The 24,386-nt window shown below is 46.0% G+C and overlaps 1 protein-coding gene and 1 pseudogene across 3 annotated transcripts in view; both read left to right on the top strand.

The window, feature by feature from the left end:
* Positions 1-15,490, top strand: part of GPR55 (G protein-coupled receptor 55) — a 53,078-nt gene extending 37,588 nt beyond the window's left edge. For 2 of the 3 annotated variants that reach the window (XM_074314811.2, XM_019739742.3), the window contains exon 2: positions 10,588-15,490. In XM_074314811.2, coding sequence (XP_074170912.1) covers positions 10,596-11,636 — 1,041 coding nt within the window. In that variant the 5' untranslated portion in view covers positions 10,588-10,595 and the 3' untranslated portion in view covers positions 11,637-15,490. The remainder of the gene's footprint in view (positions 1-10,587) is intronic. The other variant, XM_019739741.3, reaches the window with a different exon arrangement.
* On the top strand, positions 2,834-2,964 carry LOC141568137 (U2 spliceosomal RNA; annotated as a pseudogene).
* Positions 15,491-24,386: the final 8,896 nt, after the last annotated feature.

The following is a 24,386-nucleotide window of genomic DNA, read 5'->3' as shown; positions in this document are numbered from 1 at the left end:
TCGTGTCCCCCAGAAGTCCATCTGGGGTGTAGACTGATGGATTTATTCACGGTGTTAGTGGCAGATAACTGCATCCAAGTAAATATTTATGTTCTAACTGTGGCATTCAACACTGTACCCGCAGAGGAGACTGGTTTTCAGTTGAGGAAGCTGCATGGGAAAACACTGGTCTGGGGCAGTGTTCTTCCTACATCCCCTAGGCTGTACCCAGTCTGCTCAGCCAGGATTGCCCCCTAATCTCTGGTGCTGCATGCGATTGGGGGGGGGTGTGTCTAGCAATGCAAGAGAGGGGGGTCCTTTCTTAGCCTGCAAACCTGCTAAAGTTGCACTCTTCCTGTCCTGTGGCTGGTGTTTTCTGGCAAGTCCAGTCTGCCGATGTGGGGTTTAGGTGCCCCAGCTGTGCAGACATGGGCTCGGGGCTGTCCCAAGCGGGACACTGGATCCTGGAAGGTGTTTGCAGATAAGGGCACCCGGGACACAGGGAGCTGCAGGAATTGCAACCCCGAGTTGGGCCAAGCTGGCAGTAAGAAAGCCAGCGCAGTGAGGCCACTGGGTGGGGTGGGGGGCTCTGGGCGCACAGGGCTGAGCAGTGCTGTTCAGATGAGAGAACCTAGACCGAGGCCCCACAGCCAGGAGCAGAGCTGAGGCCTCTGGACTCCCAGCCCAGTCCTTTTTCACACACAGGATGTTTTCTTTCCTTTTCACTAAACATTGATCTATTGACAGAAGATTCCATTTCAGGGTTTTTTTAAAAAAAAAAAAAAGCCCTCCATATGTGTGAATTCCCTTGGCAACATTCTGGATAAATGGATCTCCTGCCTTTGCTTGCATACCTCTGGTGAAAGAGAGCTCACTACCTAGCAAGGCTGCTTTGTCTGCTCTGAAACATGCTCTGGTAGCTAGATAGGTCTGCTTTCTACGCCACTTGGAACCCATTCCTTTTACGGCCCCATGGTGTCATACAGTGGAGCATGTCTTGAGCCCTGGAGGAGGCTAATATGTCTATTCTTTTATGGATTATGAGCTGCTGCTCTAGTCCTTTCTACGTATTGACTGTGTTGTGGCTTCCTAGCCCGTCCACACGCAGCCCCTGCTGACAGCCCCGGGGCACGGGGTGACCAGAGCAGTGCACGGGCCATGGGCACCCCATGTCACTCTTTAAGATTCTCTAAGTGTAACCTAGGTTCACCTCATTTCTCACTGTCTTTCCTTTTTACAACAATATGTAGGAATTCCCATTTTCCTTTAAGCTGTGACTGCATCAGTGTTTTGTGCATAAACATCTGTTCCTTTCCAATATTTCAGTAATGTACTTCTGATTTTGTCTGTCACTCACACGTTATTTAAGAGACTCCTTAAGAGATGCATAAAAATGCCTATTTTATATTATTAATATGTTACTAATATTAATATTATTAGTGGTGCTGCAGCAAATAGTTGTTTTCTTCTTGGTCTGAGAAGGGTAGAATTGCCATGGCTTTCAAGTGCTCAGCTGGACCCAGGAATGGGATAAATTTGGTGGAAAACCCTGTCCTCTCCCAAAGAGTGTATGCATTCCCCTTATTTACGACGGATCTGCTGATTGTATCTTATTAGTAGTTGGACCATTCAGAGCTCTAAATTTCTCCGTTTACTTGACCAAGAAAGCATAAACGTCTCTACCTACAATTTCTATTTCTACCTATATTTCTATTTCTACTTCTTTTTGCATTTCTGTCATGTTTCCATTATGTATGTCTTTGCTATTCTCATTGGAACATAAATTAAGTGTTTTGTGTTTTAATTATTTATTGTACCTTTTACCTTTGTGGAGTCTGTTTTATTCTCTCAATTCCTTCTACTAAAAAATATTGCTTCGTCATAGTCCCTTCTTTTCTAGCGTCTGATAAACCATAGATTATTTGGTCATTGTACTCTGTCTGTGCCTTTTCGTTTTCTCTGTGTTTCTTATCCGCAAATGATGATCGGCTTTTGATTTCTTTAATGGATGCCCCCTTTAAGAGGGAGCATTATATTTGTCCGGGAGTGTAATAATTATAAGTGTTATATTTATGTTCACTTCCATGGGGCTGCCCCTCTGCTTTCTATATTGAGACTGTGCATTTTTTCACTTTCAGTTTCTATTGTGAATTTTTCTCTGCCTTTTGTCCCTTTAAAATAGACAAGGTAATTTAACTAAAATGTCCAATTTAGAAAATATTCGTTTTAACTTCTACATTAATTTCTCTGAACAACTCTCCAAACTTTGGGAGAATTATATTTAAAGTCGTCCCTTCCCTTAACCCATGCTTCATTGTTGGCTTGTTATATAAATTGTCAAGTCCCAATCTGACTTTTTGTGTCTCTTTTATGTCGTTCTTGACTCCTTATGTTATGCGCAGTTGTTACTATGTAATAGCCAACCTGTGGGTAGATGAAACTTTTTATCTTGGATCAGGCTCTCGATGCTGTTCTTTCTCATCTCTTAGGCGACACTTGCTTTCTCACCTGTCACTTGCAATTCTCTTAGTGCTTTGTTCCTAAGTCCCTCAGACACTACACGTTGAAACGTTCACCCTTGACTTGGCAAGATTTTTGCCTCATCAGCTGAGCACTGGTGAGTTCAATGCATTTTTTTAAAGTTTGGTGAAAATTTCCTTTCGGCCTCCTCGAATACACACCCAAACTTTTCTTCTTTTAAGGAAAAGTCAAAAGCTATTCTTACTTTTCTCCCTGCATTTAAAACAATTTTTAAAAAACTTAAATTGTTTTCATATTATCATTAATTAATTAGAAAAATACACCGAAAGAGAGAGAGAGAGATAAAGAGAAAAGATTTGAAAATCAGCCCCCCATCACTTCTTGGCCTTTTGGCTAAGATTCAGTGTACAGTATCTGTTTTTATCAGTTTAATAAAAATCACCCACCATCTAACTGTTAGAATGCAACCTATGTTTGGCATATGGAAATTTTTTTCTAGGTTTTTTTTTCCCTAAGCGTGGGCTTTTAAAATCATAGTTGAAATCATTCTCAATGCATAATTCTGTAGTTTGTGGGGTTTTTACTTAACATAGTCAGCATAAACATAACAGTCAGACAAAAAAATTTCCCATTGAGTAAATTTACCAAAGTGAAACTAAGCTCTTGTCATTTAAATGTGCCTGTGTATTTTTTGCTATTGGAAAAAAATGTTAAAGTGAACATATTTCTGTACACTAGTTTTCCTTCTTTTATATAATTTACTTAAGACAAATTTTTAGAATCACTAGATGAAAGACTAATATGATTTCTATGGCTTGTTATATAAATTGTCAAGTCCCAAAAGTTGTGTATTAATTTGTGTGATCACCAGCGTATCAGTGACTGCCTCGCAGAACCCTTGCCAGTTTCTTCAATGGACAAAAATTTTCTCGTAAATCCTCTTCTGAGAACTTGTATTTGTGTTCTTTACCTGTTTATCTATTGTGGGTCTTGATGTTATACATTTTTATATTCTTCACAGAAAGAACATCATTTACCTAGAATGATTATTGCATTTTCTTTCCTCCAGTACATTACTTGACATTAAAACTTTTTAACAAAAAAAAGTTTTTCTAATTTTGTACAAACCTGTGGTGTCTATTTTTTTTAATTTAACTCTTTCGTTTTCAGTCATTCTACATTGACAAAGAGCTTTTCCTTCCACTGGCTTTTATTAGTTGTCTATTACATTTTCATCTAGTTTTTTTTTATGGTTTGATTTTTTGAAATTTAATTCATTAATGAATTTGGAATTTCTTTTGCTATACAGTGTGAAATGAGGATCTAAGTTGGTTTTTACCTCCAAATTGTTCACTGATAATCTAAACATCATTTATTGACTAAGCCTTCCATTTGTATTATGTATGCTTATTTATTCTTCTGATTTCTGTCAATTGTCTTAGTGCATTATCTGGAATTTCTGGGTGTTGGCAAGTGTCTTGTTGCCAATTTCAACAAGAATGCCTGTTTTGTGTTTTGTTTTCTTTTACCATTAAAAGTTAGCCATTGATGTGAACAGGTTACTCTTTATCATCTGTAAGAAGTATCATTCTGGTTCTTCATTTAAATGACTCTTGCAGAAAAACAATTGGTATAAGCAGATGGCTTTTCATTTTTGCTTTAATGATGTACTACACAATGTTAATAGATTGCCTAACATTGAAATGGTCTTATATTTCTGTGATAAATCTGATTTGGTTATTTGAGCAATAGTTTTTATCTGTTGTCTACATTTGTCATGTTTTAGTATTTGGGTAAATTAGTTTCATAACACATATTCCTTTACGTTATCTTATGTTCTGAAATTACAGAGTATGGGAATTTTCTGTTTCTTGAAATTTTAAATAAGCTAGAGCCTGTTTAAGAGTAATTCTTTATAATATTCTCTGTTTCTTTCAAGGTTGTGGGTCTAATCAATACTTCTTCCTGTGTTGACTCTAGTGTCAATTTTGTTAAATTAGGTTTTGACCCTAAATCATTAACTACATCAAGGTTTTAAAACAGATTAGCACATAAGTGATCAAGTAGTTTCTTCTTATTTTTTCTGTTCTCTCCATCTAAGCTTAACGCCTTCTTTCTTAGTTCCAGTCCATTTGAATCTTTTTCCTTGATCATAGTTGTTAGAAATACATGCTTTGCTTAGTTTACTGTTTACCACTCCCCACCCCAAGGACCAGCTATTAAATTGATTAATTCTGGTATTTTCTTCTTTTCTAATTTATTTATTTCTGCTTTTATCTTTATAATTTTTTCTGATTTCTTTATGACTTTTTCGTTTTTTCCCCCTAATGCTCAAGTGGAGTATTTAATTCATTTATTTATTTTCCTTTTGTAAAAAATGATTAAAGCTGTTAGGGCTATGTATTTATCTCTGAGAATAGTGTTGACTGCATCCTGTGAGTTTTTTTAAACAACCAACCCAGAAAATTCTTGTCATTCTTGATTATATCCCATTCATTTTGTTTTGTAGTTCTGACTTTATTTACTTGTAAATAGAGAACTCTATTTTCTATTTCCCAGATTTTTTTTGTATTGTGGTCAGAGAATATAGCCAACATAATTTCTGCTTTTTTTTTTAATGGAAAGTTTTATTCTTGTTAGGCAGATAATTCGTTTTGGCAACTGTTTCTTCAATATTAGAGAAAAAGTGGATTATCTATTTGTTTCAAACCAAATACAAGAGCTATTAATTAAATTGTATTCATTATATTATTTACATAATTCTATATCCTAATTTATATTTTACCTACTTGATGTGTTCAAATCTCTAGGACATTAAAGTCTGCCACTACAATGTATCTTTACCCATGGCTCATTGAATTCCAACTATTTTACTTTATGTACTTTTATACAATGTCATTCAGCGCATATGATTACTATATTTGCTGTCACAATTGTTCTTCAATTAACATAAAGTAACCTTAATCCTGATGTATGGTTTTATTCTTAAATTCTACAATTCTAGGTATGAACGTTACCACTTTGACTTTCTTTTTGCTTCTATTTGTCTGCTATATCATCGTGGGACTTCTACTCTGACCACTTCTCTGTCATTAAGTATGTCCTTTATATGCAACAAAGAGTTACTTTTATTTTGTAATTGAACTGAAAATGTTAGTTAAAAAAGGGAAGTTTGAATTTTTCATATTAACTGTTGTAATTTCTATGCTTAGTTTCTTTTTTTGTTCTATGTACTCCTTTGCTATGTAGTTGGATTTGTTTGTTTCTTTTTGTCTTCAGTGATTTTGAAGATAAGAGTCCTGTTTTTAATAGTCAGTGGTTACTTCGAGGTTTAAAAAATCTTATACTTTCGGTTAATTATAAAAGTGAAAAAAAGACCAAACCCAGTAACTTTTCATTTCCTTTTATGGAATATTGGCCTTGCCCAAGTCCTATTACTTTCCACTATCCCTACCCCCTACAATCTAAGAGCATTCTTCCTCTGTTAATCGATATAAAGTATTACTTTTTGTCTTTTTTAAAGGACATGGATGATTTCTCTCACTGTTATTTCTTTTTTAATTTTAATTTTAAATCTTTCAATTTTGGAACTATATTTATCATCATAAGTCTTTTCCCATGGTTTCCTGCTTTTAATGCTCAGCTCCAAGCTTCCCCACTTTGATGTTTTCATTCTTCATTGTTATTATCTCTTGGAAATCTAAATTTTTGCCTCTTGGAGGCAACGTCTTTCTGGAAGCCACACATACCTGAGGGTGGCTTTCTTTGACCGTCTCACCTGAATAGCAACCCAATTGGGTATAAAATTCTGTGTCTAAATTTTTCTCTCTCAAATGTCTTCTGGTGTTAATCATGTTTTTCAGAGAGGTTCCCAAGGGGCTTGGTTTGTAAAGTTCCATATTAATGACATTGAAAGATATAAGTGGAACATCTGGGAATGGCTCTCTTTCTATTATTTTGCATGAAACATGGTTCCTCTCTCTGTTCGATTCAACCCCACCTCTCAGGCACCAAGCTCTGGAGACTAACAAAGGCCATGTTGGGTCCTTCAGATCTATTCACAGACCCGATTTGCTTGACCCATGACCTTTCTCCATTCAATTCTATTTCCTTCCTGGTATGAGACTGGGCCCAGGTCCCAGTCAAATCTTCCTATGAGGCAAAGGGAGCCACCATCCTTGCTGAAGAAAAATAACACACTACAATGATCCTACTGGGAATGGTCACTGAGAATGTTGCCACTGCTGCCTGGAACACACTAACCAGATTCCTACACAAATGGAAACATTGGGATAGCCTCTGTGGTGGCTATCAGGTGGTGGTGGCTCCACCCCTCTTCAGAAGAACCTATTGTCTGCTGAGAGCACTGTGATTGACAGCTCCGCTCTGCCCCTTCAGTTGCCGAAGTGATGTTGACATGGGGGTCCTGCTCTTCTTGGGCTGCTGCCAGCCAGTGACTGAGCCTGGCAGAGGTACTAGTCCTGGGTGATTCCTCTTCCACCTGGGATGCCTTCAATGGGCAGTCCCTGTGACAGGGACTCCCTGTCAGCCTGGCCAGGACGTTCTCAGAGCTGCATGGTGGCCTGAGTCTCTTTCTATGCAGTCTTTCCTTCCTTCACTGCTTCCACGGGTGTCAGACTTGCTTTGTGGTCTGAAGACTCTCCCTGTCTGCTTCTGCTTCCTCTCCCCTTTCCTTCATGGGTATTTCCCCTAATACATCTAGCAAATGTCTAATACTGTCTTAGCATCTGCTTCTCAGCCTCCTGCCCACTCACCTTCTAGTACAACAGATTGATTGGTGTGGATCCCTGGGTTGGCAGGGACAGAACTATCAATGGCCCCAGGCAACCTGTGTGGGGAGCTTGCTGGCCCCCACTGCAACTGACCTGGATTTTATTGGCAACCCATCTTTGAGAAAAGTGCCTGTTTTATCTCTTGCTGCAGCCTGGAGTCTTTTTATCTGATTCCAGTGAAGTTCTTGATCTTAGTTTTTTAAATATTTTTTTTAAAAAAATGGTTTCCTTGAACTTTCAAAGGGAATTGAGAGGATTAATCTTTCAGATTCTCTGCTCCTTCTGCCATTAGCGGGAAGTATTTTTTTTTTCAACCTAATTTCTTTCTGTCAGTTCATAGAGGACTTTCTGTGGTTTCAAAGATTCCCATTTGCAGTCTCTCAGTAATTCAAATGTGACCTTTAGGATCATCCTACTGGGGACACTGATAGCCAAATGCCATCTATTTTCTGTACAGACACTTGGTACAGTCAATTCAGACAAGCCCCAGCATTCTAGAGAGTATGCTTTCCATCAGAATATTTATCTCTGTTTTTCATTTATTTTTTTCGTTAGCCATTTTAGTTCTGTGTGCCGAGCCCAAAGCAGTTGCCCCGAGTTCCTTTTCTGCAGTCTTGTTGAATCTCTTTAAACACAAACCTGTATTCTCTCTTATCTTTGTGGGTCTTGGTTTTCTGCTGTTTCTGATGTTGAAGGTGACTTCTCGGAGCCAATTTGGTGTTTCAATGCTTTTCAGTGAGACCAGAACTAGGTTTTTGCCTGCTTTGCTCACCATTTCTGAAATTTGTCTTGTGGGTTCCAAGTTATTCTAACTACTTTTTGAGACAGACCTGTGGATATGTTGGCATATTGAGTCAGGAAGACTCAATGCCATCTTGCATTTATTCTAGGCATCCTGGGGTGGGAGCAGTGACACCTGGGGCTCTATCCTGCACGACTCCAGGAGGCACCACTGAATAGACCACAGGAGTCTAAAGCTTTAAATATGATGAAATACATTTTCCTAGATCTCTTGTGACATAAACCCATAAGAAATGTAAACACATAAGAAAGCATAGAATCTTTGGAAAGCCACCAAATCAAGTCATGTATGTTAAATTTTTACCACATAGTTCTCAATGAATGCCATATATAATATGTTTTCTTTTTCCCTCTTTGCTAGCACTTAGAGAGGGTTTGGGGATGACATTCTATATAGGGTCTTAAAAATACTCAAATTTTTCCTTCCCAAAGTCTCCCAAGGTTGCTGCAGTAACAAGAAACAGTAGAAGAAACAGAATTCCCTTACCTATAGCTCTGTAGCAGAGAAATAAGTCACAGGGATGTTTGTGGTGGAATTTTTTGTTTCCCAGGAAAACCCTAAGGAACCTAAATGTTCATCAATAAGCTACTGGCTAAATGAGTTGTGATGTATTCACCCAGTGGAGTGCAATGATGCCATTAGAAAGAAAAAGTCAATTCATGGATTCTGATGTGAAACAATTTCCAAGAAACATGATAACGTGAAAAAGTAAGGAACAGAACTGTGGGTATAATATTTTCCAAATTTAAAGAAGTCAAATATATACTGGGGGTGCCAAAAAAATGTATACAAGTGGACACTTTGGTCAACGTTGCTCAAGCAGTAGTTGGCCGTAATCGGAAGTGTCTGAACGCTGGTGGTAACCACTTTGAGCACCTCTTGTAACTGCAGAAGTCAAACGTGACTTGTATTCATCTTTTGTTATCAGTATATATTGAGTATTACAATTTTAATACAGATTCCTTTCTTAAAATATGTATACATTTTTTGGTACCCTCGGTATATGTATACACGTGTATGCACACACACACACACACACACACACACACACATCTACATGGAAAATTTCTGGCAGAAGTATGCACAAACTATTAACTGGGGTTGCTTCGAGAAAGGACAACTGAAGCCCTGGGCTGTGATGGAGGCTACTGTCATATCTGGGTTTTTTGTACTGTTTGAATATCTTATTGAGGGCATAGAATACATTTTCAATCATATGTTGAAATTCTAATCCCCAACATAATGGTATTAGAAGATGAGAACTTTGGGAATTTATTAGGTCATGAAGGTAGAGCCCTCATGAATGGGATTAGTGCCCTTCTAAGAGACCCCAGAGAGCTCTCTCACCCTCTCTCTGCCTTGTGAGGACACAGCGAGAAGTTGGCAGTCTGCAACCTGGAAGAGAGCCCTCACCTGACTGTGGTGCACCGTGATCCTGAACGTCCAGCCTCCAGAACTGTGAAAAATAAGTTTCTGTTGTTTATAAGCCACACAGTTGATGGTATTGTTACAGCAGCCTCCTACGTTGATACAAAACTCCACAATGGCAAGACCCCTGTGCCCAAACCCCAAATTAGCCAGACTCTTACGTAAGACCTGGCCAGGGCCTGCCTTGGACCCTTGTCTTTGGCCTGATCAGAAGCCCTGACTTGTGACACTCCCCTCTTTGTCTGCTGGCATCCAGCATCCCTGTGCAGCCACACCTACAGCCTTGGTTCTCTTGTCCCTGAGACCAGCACTAGTTTTCTACCTGTCTAAGGCCTTCCTGTGCCCTATGGAGTCCTGAAGCCCTCACTTCATTCCCTCTGGGGATGTTCTTTCTTCCATATTTCTCCATTTTCTGTCTGGTTTTCTCCTCAGGGTAGCAAGAGGCAGTAGCAACTCCAGACTGTGTATCTTCCCAACTTAAAGTCCCACAGAAAGAACCCCAGCCCCCTTCCTAGAAACCCAAGCCAGAGTTTTGTTGCTTTTCATTGCCTCTGGTGGTTCATGGGTCCATCGCTGAACCAGTGAACCAGTGACCGTGTCCAGCGCAATGTGATGCAGAGGGACAACGTAAAAATTGGAGCTGGGGCCTGGAAACGGTGTTTGAATCCCATATCAAGCTGCAGCTCAAGTCAGCCCTGCTGCAGTTTTCGTGTTTTCAATTATATGAAATTCTCTCCTTGCTTAAAACCAGTTTGGGTCAGGGTTTGTGTCATTGTTACTACTTTTAGCAGAAGGAGTCCTGAATGAAAAAGGAATAGACGTTCAGGCACAGTTCCATTTTTATAAAAGGAAAAGGTGTGTGTGTGTGACTTTGTGTATAGAAAGAGAGTCTCCCTGATACCCATGAAAAAGTAACAGTGGTTGAATGTATCTGGGCAGCAGGATTAAGGTAATTTTTCTTTCCTGTGTTTTCTAATTGTTATTCAATGAGCATGAGTTGCTGTGTGATAAAAAGAAGAGTTTATTAGTTTTGATAAAGTCATTTGACTCAATCACTTTTACAAAGTGAGAGGAACTTCATCTACTTTATTGCTGACGTTGTAGGGAAGAACATGAGCCAGCCAAACACAAGTGAGGACTGCTCCTTCCAAGATGTGGACAAGCTGATGAAAACCGTGCAGCTGGTGGTCCATGTCCCCACCTTCCTCCTGGGCCTCCTCCTCAACCTCCTGGCCATTCGAGGCTTCCACGCCTTCCTGAAGAAGAAGTGGTCGGAGTATTCTGCCACCTCCATCTACATGATCAACCTGGCCATCTTTGACCTGCTGCTGGTGCTTTCCCTCCCATTCAAGACAGTCCTGAGCCATGGGCGGAACCCCTTCCCATCCCTCTGTACCTTGGCCGAGTGCCTCTACTTCATCAGCATGTACGGCAGCGTCTTCATGATCTGCTTCATCAGCCTGGACAGATTCTTGGCCATTCAGTACCCGTTCCTGGTCAAGCACTGCCGGTCCCCCAGGAAGATCTTTGGAATCTGCTGCACCATCTGGGTGCTGGTGTGGGCCGGCAGTATCCCCATCTACAACTTCCATGGGAAAGAGGGCAAGTCCACGTGCTTCCACAATATGTCCGACGGCACCTGGAGTGCCAAGGTCATCTTGCCTCTCCAGGTGTTTGGCTTCCTTCTTCCCTTGAGTGTCATGGGTTTCTGCTCCTGCAGGAGCATTTTCATTCTGGTCAGCCGTCGAAACCACACCCAGAACTGGGTCCAGGAGAGGGCATGCATCTGGACCATCGCCTCCAATCTGGCTGTCTTTGTGGCCTCTTTTCTTCCAGTCCACCTGGGTTTCTTCTTGCAGTTCTTGGTGAGGAACGGCTTTATTGAGGACTGCAGAGCTAAGCAGAACATCAGCTTGTTCTTGCAGCTGTCGATGTGTTTCTCCAACATCAACTGCTGCCTGGATGTTTTCTGCTACTACTTTGTCATCAAAGAATTCCGCATGGGCCTCATGGCCTCCCAGCGTTCCAGAGGCTCCCTGGTTCCCCAGGATACCATAGTTGACCACCAGGGCCTCAGGGAAGAAAGCCCTGATCAGAAGAAGGAAACCCCAATCCCGAATTCCAGTAGCAGATGTCCTGTGTCAGGATTTTGATATGATGGGGTGATATGTAGTTCATTGATTGGTGTGCTTTTCCTTTAGATGCTCATTGAATGCTGTCTGTGCTCATTATGCCCCAAAGACCTTCCGCCCACACCCAGACAGCTCAACATAAATCACCCAGTGTTTGGGGTTTCTGATGAACCTAAGAACCAGGTGAATTCTTGATTTCTCAGCCTAAAACGCATGAAGCAGAAGAATTGGGAAAGAAAATGAAACCATCTGAACGAGATTGGTTCCCAACTCTCCCCTATCCTTCCATTAGATTAGAAAATTCTGGAAGGGAAGACAGAGAGGAGTTAGGAGAGAGAATCAAGAGAGTTGGTCATGGTGGAAGGTGTCCTGAGCAGAGATGGAGTGGTAGGGATGGATCAAGCTCCTTTTTAGTTTGGGGGTCCTGGGGCAGAGCAGACTTGTGCTTTCCAGTCCCTTCTGGGGCTCTGTTGACCAATAACCTTGCAGAGATGACAGGACGTGGAGGTGGTCAGAGCAGAGCAAATATGCAAAGAGAGTGGACTCGTACAAGTTTCCTATGGGCTTTTGAAAGGCCTGTAAAGACACCTAAACCTTTCTGTGCCCACCAGGAGGCTGCAGAAAAATGAGGGGGTGTGGTGTGGACCAGGCTGTGGTGAAGCTGTGGATACTTTGTAGAAGCAGTGGGGACAGAGTGGATAGTTGTTGATGACACCTGAGAGCCAGGAGGGTACAGGATACACCTGGGGAAGGAAGGAAACAGGCCAAGGGTTGGAAGTGGACAGCCCCTCCCACATTGCCACTGGCAAACCCACTCCATGGAGCTTTAGCACTGGGCTGGTGTGGGAGAGGCAGTGGAGACAAGCCTGGGAGAGGGGAAGTTCCTGAACGTGACCAACTTGCTATCTTGAACAGACTGGGAAGTTGTTAAACTTGGTTTCTTTGAGAACGATGACAAAGAATCAGGCTCGATTTGCTTCAGCCAGAGGAGAATAAGGAACATGTGTGTGTCAGGTCCACCTGAGTCCCAACTGGGCAACTGGCCATGGTGGCACTGTCCATAGAGTTGTCCCTCTCAGGTGCTGGTGGGGGGGGGGGGCGGGCGGAGAAAATGGGTCAGCCAGGAATGGAGGAACCATCTTGAGGGCACAGGCTCTTGGCAGTTCCTGGTTGGAAATGAAACAATTGAATCACGGCTTGGCTCCGGCTCCTCTAATGATCCAGAGAAGGAGCAGCAGTGACAACCGAAAGCCTTAGATGATTCAGCTGCTCCAGAGAGTCAAATGACTATCAGGATACATTTTGGGGTGGTTTTGCAAGATGAAATGAGTGGGACGAGAAGTAACAAAAGAGACAAGGGGAAGGTCTTTCAGAAGAAGAGCCGCCACCTTCCACCTGTGGGACAGGAGGCTTCCACCACCAAGTAGTGGACGGAAGGGAGGGGTGGCTGTGTGGGAGGAAGAGGGTGACTTAAATAAAACCCTGACGGGAGGAGGATGCAAGGCTGGGCGATTGCCCAGCACTTGATGTGATGGAGCTCTGTAAGGGGGTGGGGTGGGCAGGAAGGATGGAGGGCAGAGCTGCTTCCTGCCTGACAGTCCCCTCTTGACTGAGAGCCATCCAAGGTCAGGAGCCCAGTCTTCTCCTGCCTCTGACTCAGTGGTCAGGTGGCACTCTGTGCGGCTGGAGGGAAGGGTGATGAAGAAAGTAGCAATGAAGGGGTGGAAATGGGTCTGGAGGCTCGATCATGCCCAGGACCAGAGGCTACTGCCCCTTAGACTGGGCCTCTAGGGACCAGCACCCAGAGTCAGGGGCTCTGCAGACCCAGAAGGGGAGTCCTGCCCAGCTGCCCCAAGCACTGACACTCCTTCCCCTGCCCGCAGGTTCCACTGTCCCACAGCCATCCTAGACAGAGGCACGCCTGTTCTACTCTTAGAAAGCCAGACTGCTGGATCCAGCGGGACTCTGGGGGCTGGACTGGGATCAGAGCCCATGTGTGGGTAGAGTTAGGGACCACTCCTCCTCCTTTCTTTCTTTGCACTGGGAACTGAGAGCCTGCTCACTGGAGGTGAGTGGCGTCCTTCAAGCTGCAATTGGATCTACCAACGTGCTTAGGGCCAAACAGGCTTCCTAAGAGAAAAGGGACAGCAGGGCCCTAAGCACCCATCATTCCAGGGATGTTCATAAACATAAGATCTTGGATTGTGGTCAGTATGACCCTGCCCCAGCCAGGTGACGGAGAGGGTGTAACTATAAGGTGTTGTAGGTCCTTGGAGGGGTACAGCAGTTGGGTTGATGTGACAATTATGGACTGGTGGGTGAAACTTAGTGACCTTTTGACCGATGCCAACACACTGAGGTGAGGAAAGGGGCGCCTCTTCTCTCCCCATGGTGACCCACCTAGTCCTGTGAGTCACAGAGGACTCATCAGGGTCCTCGGGAGTGGGCACAGGTCCAACACTGAGGCCAGGCTGCTCTGTAAGAGGATCCACACTCTGGGCCTGAGCCCGGCCCTCTATCAGCACTTGGATCCAGCAGGCAAGGAAGGGGCAGAGGGTCAGGGTCAGGGTTAGGGTTACGGTGAAGATGCACCCAAGGGTCCAATCCTGCAGCAAGTGGCAGCCAATGAGTTGGGGAACCTTGAACTTAGGGGTGGAAAAGGCTGAAATTCCTGCTCTAAAGACAGTAGAAGCTTGGAGATGTTGTTTGGCCATAAATGTGACCTTTGTACTCCTAGACTGGAAAACCCTGGGACATACTTGTTACATGTACATGTGTGAAACTAGCACAATTAATTGGAAAAAAATGATTTGATTAATGTGATTTGTCAAAAAAAAAAAGAAAAAAAAAAAGATTACTGTGATGTGTATGACCTTGTCTTGGGCTGTACTTACTGGCTCCAGAGAAGAGCTGGCTCCTGAAGCCCTTGCCAGGTGACCCAACGATCATGGTCCAAAAGACCAAGAAGGGAATAGGTGGAAGTAGCCACCTGGACACCAGGAGTGAGAGCACAGGGAGGTGACCTCAGGCCTGCCATAGGAGCACTGCTGGGGCCAGGAGCCACACCCTGCAGGGTCTAGTTACAGCTCCCCACATCCACTTGGGTACTTGGTTCTCTGTGGTAGCAACAGACCCCAAAAGCCCTGCTGTGGTCCCTGCAGCACAGGGTCCATCCCACTCTTCTCCCACCATCTTATCCCACTACCACTGTGACACTGGAGCTGCTTTCAAAGGCTCTGGGCTCTTCTAGTCCAGCCTAGAAGGCCTGCTGACCACTAATGAGCTGAAGACACAGGTTCAGTTCTCTAGGAGTCCTCCCCTGCTGACCCCTCCCTTCTCTGACCACCAACCAAATGAGTCCGACTCTCCCAGGTTAGATCTGTGTTTTCCTTTGTGGTTCCTCACATGTGAATCCTGCAACCTCCTGGAGAAGGTGAATTGCTACATACTGGCCCAGGCCACCCCTTTCTCCTGAGTTCCCCACAATCCTGAGCACAGCCTAGTCATGACCTGGGTGTTAGTACTAACTATGGACATCCTTATTCCTTGACAGTTGCTATGGATTGAAATGTGTCTCCCCCAAATTCATATATTGGTATTTGGAGATGGGGCCTGTGGGAGATACAGAGGTTGAGATGAAGCCCTCAGGGTGGGGCCCTCATGATGCGATTAGTGCCCTTATAAGAAGAGACACCAGAGCGCTTACTTCCTCTCTCCACCTGCACACACTGAGGAAATGTGGGCACAGGGAGAAGGTGGCTGTCTGCAACCAGAGGAGAGAGCCCTCAGTAGCCATTAACCCCATTGGTGCCTTGATCTTGGACTTCCAGCCTCCAGACCATGAGAAATAAATTCGTGTTTTGTTAAAGCCACTCAGGATTTGGCATGTTGTTATGGCCGCCTGATACAACAGCCATCTCCTGCTAACCCAGGAGCCACCTCCCATCGGGGCCATGTTCCCTCAGGGGCAAGGAATGACCCTCCCTTGGGATACTGGCGCCCAGGAAGATTGCTAGTCCACAAGCTGCATTTGTCAACTATATTCCTCTTGAGTCCCTCTCTGGAGGGCCTATGAAGCTGAAAGTCATTATATTAATGTGTATAGCTGCAACAGGGTATTAATGGCATTTGGAACAGTAAGATAATAAGTAGCCTTGTAGCAAGTTGCCACAAATAAATAGTAATTGCAAAGATGAATGAAATGGCTGAGATCTGGTAGGTGATTGTAGAGACTAATAGAGGTTAAAAAGGATTTTGTTAATAGAAATTGAGAAGAGCAACCATATGGGTGTGAGGACAGCTTGGTGTGCAGTACAGTCACGAGGTAGGGATGGAGGCATCCGCACATAGGAACCATGGGGAGATGGTGGAGATGCCCACACCACACCACCCTCCATCTAGCCTAGAGGGTAGGCTGTGTTGTGGACAGCGACCTTCCAGGGCCATGGAATGGCAGCTGAGGCCATCATGAAAACCCCACTGCTGATCGGGCAGGGCACTCAAAGACCCACAAAGGTGGTGCTTTTTTGGGGGGAACAGCCCTGAAACTACCATCACAGCCACTTCTTGCTCTTTTCCACCCAGAGCTGGCCTCTCTTCTGAGCTCAAGACATAGAGTCTGAATGGGTATTTGAGAGGGTCTGTATGGCAGGTCAAGGTGGACTCTAGGAGTTTGAAGAGGAAGAACAAAGAGACATCCCTCCTCCCCAATTCAGTCTCACGCACCCCATCCCCCTCCAAGAGCCTGTGAGATGTGCCCTCTTCACAAAGCTGCTGCAGGAGGGGCCACATGGCTCTTGGTCGTGAGTCATGAACTAAACTTGGCTCTCAGACCTTTGAAGTTTTGAAGGTAGGATCTGAAGCACTGTCACTTCAAAGCCTGACATTAGTTCTGCTTGGTGGAGGGGCCCTGAGTTCACCTTGAGGTTCAGTCAGCCTTTGTTCTGGGGGGCTGTTGCTTGAGCAAGTATAACCAAGACGCTGTCTTTGAGGGAGGCTGTTGAGACCTGGGGCTCTTTGGGCCACCTACAGTCACGCAAGTCACCCAAGGTGTGGCTGTGTGACATCCTCTGCAAAGTGTGTTCCCTGTGGTCCTATTTCCAAATATAGTCACATTGGGGAGTAGGGCTCCAAAACATGAATTTTGGAGGATACAATTCAGACTACTCATTGCATATGGATTTATGTACTCTGTAACCTTGAGTAAAAAAAGTGTTGCGCTGCTTTTGTTTCTTCACATTGAATGTAACCTGCTCTGAGCTCATGAGCTTCAATGTAGGGTATTCCAGCTCTATCGTCTGGGGTCCCCTCCAACTCCTAGGACCCTGCGCAAGTTCTACGGCCACACTATTTGCAGAGATCTTTGGGTCTCGGTTTACACTAGTCACAGATACAGTGTCCATTTAGCAGGCCCTTCAATGAGGCATCCGTGTCATACTTGGGCATGAGGTTCATGCCTGCAGCTTCTGAGACCTCAGTGTTAAGTGGTCTTTCTCATTCAAGCCTGTGGCACCCTTCAGCTAACCTGTCACGCTGTGAGGACACAGGGGCTTGTTTGTCTTGGCTCTTCTTAGAACTGGAACAGCCCTGTACGTTCCAGATTTGGGGAGCTGCCGCTCTAATCCCCTATGGTCACACTCCTCTCTGCGCCCTCTCCCCAACAACTGTGCAGGGCTTTCTTCATCCAACCTCTGGGTACACAGCCCAGCCTCCTTTCTAGGCAGTCTCTTCTTACCAGCAGTCCCTGCGACTTGCAGTCCTGGTGGGCAGTGCCCCCTGCTATCCGTGGATGGAACACTTTCAGATTCAATTCAGTTCAACTGGCATCATGTTTCCTGGGCAACTCATGTGAGTCCAGTCCTGTGTGGGACAGGATGGACAGAACAGGGGGCTCACAGCCCCTCTGAGAGACCAGTGAACATCTGGGGAGTGGAGAACAGGGTGATTCCTGAACCCACGCCAGCTGCAGGCCTTGCGTGTAGCATGTGGTTTCTTAAAAAAAAAGAAAAATCATAACAGCAGTTTAAATGGCTGCGTAGGGTGGTCTGATGTGTAAAAGGATGAATAAGGAGGAACTGTGGTGGGCGGGTTCCCCAAGCCTTTCTACAGAAGTTCCCACCCCCACCACCAGCTGCACTAACCTGTGAGCACACAGGGCATCCTGATACCTTCGTGCGAGTGGGCAGGTCTGTGGGGTTCCGGTGGTGCCCACAGGCCCTCCAGCCACCCACACCTACCCTCAACCCCACGCTCTCCTCTCGAGAAAGCCTGGCTTCCACCCTAGGCTGGAGCCACAGAGCTGCCCTACACGATAGCTTTCCTGAAAAGCTGACTCTGAGATGGAAATTAGAATGTGGAAGGTTTATTAAGGAGCTCCCTGAGGACCGACACCTGAGGGGGGAGGGGATGGAAACAGTGGGGGCAGGTGGAGAAGTTGAGCTGGGATGCAGGCCCTGGGACAGCCTCAGCCAACCCCGGGAGACCTCTGCGGCTATGAGTCTCCTCAGTAGGAATGGGACCCTAGGCCAGGAGGCCCCAAGTGGCCTAATCTTGGATGTGCGCCTGGAGAGGGGCGTGACCTTGGATAGCAGCTCCCTGGGCTGAGGGCCTGAGAGCAGCTGGGCAGTAAGTCCTCACTGGAGGGGTCCTGGGCTGTGCCTCCCAGGGTCCACTCAGGGGTGAGCAGGCCACTCGGCTGGACCTACTCTGGGGCCGGCTCAGCCCTGGGAGGAGAGGGCAGGGGTGCACATGTGGCCGGCCCCAGGAAGCAAGGTGGCCCAGTCTGAGGTGGGTGGGAAGCCACAGAGGGCAGAGCAAGTCACGTTGTTCTGGAAAGGAATGCAAAATAGGCAGCTGGGCAGAGAAGGTCCTGGGAAACAGAGGCAGCTGGAGACCTTGGTGCCCAGTGTGGGGATTTTACAGAAGCCAGACCCAGAGTCTTTGCCTTGAAGTGACGTTGAGACTCTCTGAGGGCATGAAGTGTCAGAGTCCCACCTTGAATGGTAGACTGATGGGGGCAGGTGGGCTAAAGGGTGGGCTTTCTCAGCGCCTAACTGATGCTGCCCGCCTCCAGGCAGCTGGACATGCAGCAGACCAGCTGAGAAAGCCTGGGTACCAATGATGTGAATGAGTGATGCCTGATTCCAACGACCAGGTGTGCACATATCCTACCCAGGGCTCCCTCCCTCGGTTGGGGCAATTGGGGCCTCATAGACTGAATGTGTCTGTTCTCCCAAGTTCAGATGTTGAAACCCTAACCCCAGTGTGATGGTTGAGGAGGTGGGGCCTTTGGGAGGTCATTAGGTCACAAGGGTGGAGCCCTCCTGATGGGATTAGTGCTCTGATAAAAGAGACCCCAGAGAGCCCCCTCGCTCCTTCCACCATGTGGGGGCACAGTGAGAAATCAGTCTAGGAACAGGAAGAGAGGGCTCACCAGAACCTGAGCTCAGAACCCCAGCCTCCAGAACTGTGAGAAATAAACTGTTGGTTAAGCCGCCCAGTCTATGGTATTCTGTTATAGCAGCCTGAACGAACACAGGACACAATTTAGTAATTAGATGTCAGTGAGATTGAGCAAGTGTTATTTACCAAAATTCCCCCTCAGAAAGGAAAGAATTTGGGAAAGTCCTTGGGGGTGAAAATGGGAGAAACTGTCCCAAGAGGGGAAGGGGCCAGAATCTTGCTGCAGAAAAATAGAAAGGAAGGAGGGACACGAGAGAGGGTCAGGGAGCTGGAAAGAACCAGTAGGACAGCAGAGGACACGTGTGACCAGGAAAATCTCCAGTAAACGATGGAAAGCCGTGCAGTGCCTGGTGTGAACAAACGTGGAAACAGGAATGGGAGGCCTGGGGCCTGAGGCAGCACCAGGAAAAAGAGATGCGGAAGGATGTCAGCTCTAAAATGCTTGGTTGACATAGAGAGGGCTCCGTTCCCCCTCAAGACTGTGCCATTAGGGTTCCGGTCAGGCGTAGCTAAGCCTTCAAGGAGCAGGGAACTGGGGTGACCTGGGGAAACTGACTGTTGCTTGGTGCCTGTGGTTCAGAGCAGGCCACAACCACCTCTGGTGGGCTGAATGCTGCATGATCTGCGACCAATCCCCTCCCCTGGCCTGAACTGGCCCTGGCCACACACACACACACACACACACACACACACACACTACACACACACTCACTGGAGTCGGCTGCCAGGGCCTCAGAGACAGCTTGCCTGAGGATGGTGAAAACTCGGGTGCTGGGTCAAAAAGTCAAGGCTGACTCCTGGCTCCAACCCTGACCTCTGTGTGCTCATTGCCAAGTTACTGCATTCAATGTACCATGCCTCAGTTTTAAGTGGAAATGACAACTCTACCTCTGACGTAATAACGTGTAGAAAACGTCAGGCACCTGGCAAGGACTCGATAAACGTTAGCTCTTAGAACTGTGGTGAGCTCCTTTAAAAACTGTTTTTTTCCTTTTTTAACAAAAGATGTGGCCAGTTGCTCTCTGTGTGGCCATGGGTCTCAGTCAATTTTGTGCCATGGATTCCTCCTGCCATCTGGAGAAGCTTGTAAAATTTCCCCAGAATAACGGTTTTAAATGCTTAAAGTAAAATGCATAGAATTACAAAGGCAACCTAATATATTAAAATACAGTTGTCAAAATTTGAAAGTTGTGATATAGAAATATATGTGCATCTTTACTTAGGCCTTTGAATAAGGTCTAGTTACAGGTTCGATAACTATCATAATTTTGAATTAATGATGACTTGAGCTGAAACAATATTTTGAAATATCGGCAGCAACTGTGGTGTGATATGAAAATAGCTGTAATTTCTTTTGGTGACAAAATCTCGGGAGCTTTCTACACTACTGTGACATGGTGCCTGCTCACACAGGGCAGGAAATGCTGGTTTCAATTAGCGCTGACTGAAAATAAGTGTACCGCGTTTTCCCCCATCCAGATCCTGACCCCTGCTCCCCAACCACCCACCTCCACTCCTGATCCCCAGCTTGAGAACTCCTGGTTTAGGCAGAGACATAAGCACACTTGGGGACAGATGTTCTTCCAGAGAAGGACCATGTCTGTGCCCCATTGGGTATGCAAATGTAGGCCACCATGGTGCCATCCTCTTCCTCTTGGGGTGTGGGTGTGTGGAGCTTAGCAGAGGCTGGCCTGCCCCTACTGGATACAACGCTGTAGGGTGAGAGTCTCAGGGGCTGTCTGATAGCAAACACACCCATATCCCAACCGCAATCTCTGAGATGCAAAGTCAGGCATACCTGTCCAGGTGTGTTAGGGCGATCCAAGGAACAGAGGCAGGGAAGAGCAGAGAGGCTGGCTTTCAAAGTAAATCACCTTGAGTGAAGAGGCCTCAGCTAATGAGCTGTTCTCATTCACACAGGGGAGGGCTGAGGCTGGCTAGAACGTGGCTGACGCTGGATGGCCCTTTCCATCCAGCCACCCTGCCCCAGGGGCCATATTTTGGAAAATGACAGCTGAGTGTGGGAAATTGGATGAGAAAGGGCTGTAAACCTGAACTCAGACCACCAAGGGCATCCCAAGCTCCGGGGCAGCAGCACCCATCTGTGAGAAAGCAAGCTTCAACAGTGACACCTTGTGACAGCCAGCAAGGAGCAGAATAGCAGTGAGCAGTTGACACCCAGGTTCTCTTCATGGTGTGAGGAAGCAAAGCTGACCTCCCCTTTGACTGAGGATGACCTTATGGTTTGGGGATAATTTGGGGCAACCTTCCTGTCCAAAAGAGACACAGGCACTAAAGTATGAATTGAGGCAATAAAAGAAATGTGAACATATTTGTAGTTGGTGAAGCAGCTCATACCAGTTACATTATCATCATCATATTAAATGTGACATTTTATGATCATTACTGTTCCTTCCATGTGTCGATGTAATAAGTTCCACTCTCAGCAGATGACCTTACTTAACCTTATGTGATTTAGGGGTCGTTATTCCTAGTGTAACTGCTTGGCCATGTGGTTTCTTCTGCGTTGAGCTATTTACAATGAAACTGGGAGAGAGAGGTAATTCAAAGAAGAAATGGAGAGAGCAAAGGGGAGACACCATAAGAAATATTCCCCATGCATCTGAAATTGCAACAGTCAGCCTGCACAGATGAGGGGCAAAGCATTTGGAATCAGCAAACCAAGGGGGGTGGAAGTGGGGAACGCAAAGCAAATGAGAATTCCCTCGGCAGAGAAAGGGGCTCAGGTGCGTTTTAAGTTGTGCGTTCTAACCCAGCTCCATTAACCCCGGCCTTCTGTGAAGTCTCCCACACTCAATAGCCTTGTGTTGGATGTCCTTATGGGAGACAGGGATGGGGTGGGGGTGGGGGGTGTCTCATGTGGGGTCAGACACACAGACGTGTAGGCCCCAGGGCTAAGATGGAGAATTTGGCATTTTCCCCTGGGATTCCTAGGACGATTTGGGGAAATGCCAGGGTTTCCACTGAATGTGAGATGAAATCGCACGCCCTTCTGTTTGGAGATTAAAGAAAGAATGACCCCATAAGGCTGAGGACTTGGGGCTAGAAATGGCTATGCACAGGACCTTGCCTTCCAAGGGGACTGTTTTACAGACGTGGAAACATGTGAACAGAGGTACAAGTGGCACCAGCGTCCTGATTATCAGAACATGAACTATTACATGAGACATTTGAGCAATTGCATGGATACCCCAATAGTCTGCATATTTATGGTCTGCATATTTGAGTTGGATCTTCCCATTTGGAAAAGCCATTTCTTTTGCGTGTGTATCTTCTTTTTTTTTAATTACTAATTTTTTATTTTATTTTATTTTATTTAAATTTTATTGGGGAATATCGGGGAACAGTTTTTTTTTTCCAGGACCCATCAGCGATTGTCTTCAATCTAGTTGTGGAGGGCACAGCTCAGCTTCAAGTCCAGTTGCCATTTTCAATCTTTAGTTGCGGGGTGAGGGGGTGCAGCCCACCATCACTTGTGGGAATTGAACCGGCAACCTTGTGGGCAACCTTGTTGTTGAAACTTGTTGAGAGCTCACGCTCTAACTAACTGAGCCGTCTGGCTGCCCCTCCAGAAGCTCAGCAACAGATTGTTGTCTTCAATCTAGTTGTGGAGGGCGCAGCTCACTGGCCCATGTGGGAATCGAACCGGCAACCCTGTTTTTGAGAACTTGCGCTCTAACCAACTGAGCCATCTGGGCGCTCCCTGCATGTGTATCTTCTTAATCGTCAAGTGGGCAATGCCTCCTACTCAGGGTTGTCCTAGGTTTGACCATATATGGTGTGTGCCCCCAGTTCCTGGAGAAACGCAGGTCTGGGTAAGTGGGGCAAATCCAGACTCTTCTAATGGGATATGGAAGCAGATTGGGGTGGCATTTTCCCAGAGGTGATGTCAGGGCTAATGCCCGGTTCCCTGCCACAGCTGGGTGATCCCAGGGCCCACGGTTAGGGATTGGCACCAAAATGCCACCAGTCCTCTCTCCTGGACATACATGGAAAGAAAGAAAACAAGACTCAGCTCCACTGCAAAGCTGACCAGGCCCATGGACAGGCCCATGACAGACCCCCCCACCCCCACCCCCGGGCTGGGCCTTGTGGGTCCTGGAACGTCGCTCAGTAGTTGTGACGGAGACTGTAGGGTCTGTCTGCAAAGCCACAATATCTCTAATCTGGCTCTTTGCAGAAAAAGTTTCCCGATCTTGGCTCTGAGCCATAAGCGCTGAGGGCAGGGACTCAGTCTTGTTCATCCCTGGATCTACAACACTTAGGAGTGCCTGACACAGCAGAAGCTTAATAGGTTGTGTGAAATGAATACGCGAGGGACATGTGGACTGGCTCTGTGCGGTCTGTGTCCCTCACTTTAGAATGAGGCTTCACCTAGGGCACCCTCCTTGTGCTCCTGCTCGTTGGACAGGGTTACGTGGGACAATTAGTGTGAAAACTGGAAAAGTCTTGGGCAAACTCAGACAATTTGATCACCTTATATTGAACAGCCGAGTCTCTTTCTATGTAGAAGCACCTGCCTACCTCGTTTGGGTCAATTAATCCACCTTGGCTTGCCAGGTAGAACTGCATGCCCAGCAGAGGTGGGCACACACATAAGCAGTGAAATAACAGCAACAGATTCAAATACCCGTGTAATAGAGCAAGGCAGTGCCCGATGGCAGCAAGGGGACTGGAGAGGCAGTTGCGATGGGGATTCTGGATGTTACTGAGGGAAGCAGCTGAGATCTTGCTGGGCAGGGATAATGAATGAAGAAAGGCTTCCTGGGGAGCTGGAGTCCAGCTGGGTCTGGACTGAACGAGCAGGAATCCACCGCTGGTAGAGAAGAAGGAAGGCGGTGACTTTGTTGGTATATGAGGCCTCCAAGATCCATGTCAATTTCCAGGGAAAACACATATGTGCCACATGGCCATTCCTGAGCCAGTTTCTGTGGCCAGGGGGTTGAGGCATTGGCCAGCCGGCTTGGCTCATGTGCCCATGTCAGAGGGGGCAGTGGGGTTCTGACTGTGGCACAAAGGGCATCACGTGGAGTGGAAGAGGAGCCCAAGTTTGGAGTTTCGAGCTTGGTTTGGGCTCCTGGGAAAGCAGAGCAGGAAGCAAAGGCTCAGGTGCCACTTCTTTGTTAGGGAGGGTAACCCCAGGGAGCAGGAGGGAGGGAAAGAGGGGTGTGGCCAGGAAGGACAGGAAGCCAGCTCCAGAGTGCGTGATGGAGCTGGCCACAGCTTGGCGACAAATGTAGCTGCTTGGTCATCTTGCAGGACCATCCTCTGAGAAGCTGTATGACTTTC

This window comes from Rhinolophus sinicus, chromosome 17 (genome assembly GCF_057876585.1).
Source record: "Rhinolophus sinicus isolate RSI-liver-muscle chromosome 17, RSI-T2T, whole genome shotgun sequence".
In the NCBI taxonomy this organism is placed as follows: domain Eukaryota; kingdom Metazoa; phylum Chordata; class Mammalia; order Chiroptera; family Rhinolophidae; genus Rhinolophus; species Rhinolophus sinicus.
The sequence above is the reverse complement of the archived record's forward strand: the minus strand, read 5'-3'. Positions and strand labels throughout refer to the sequence as shown.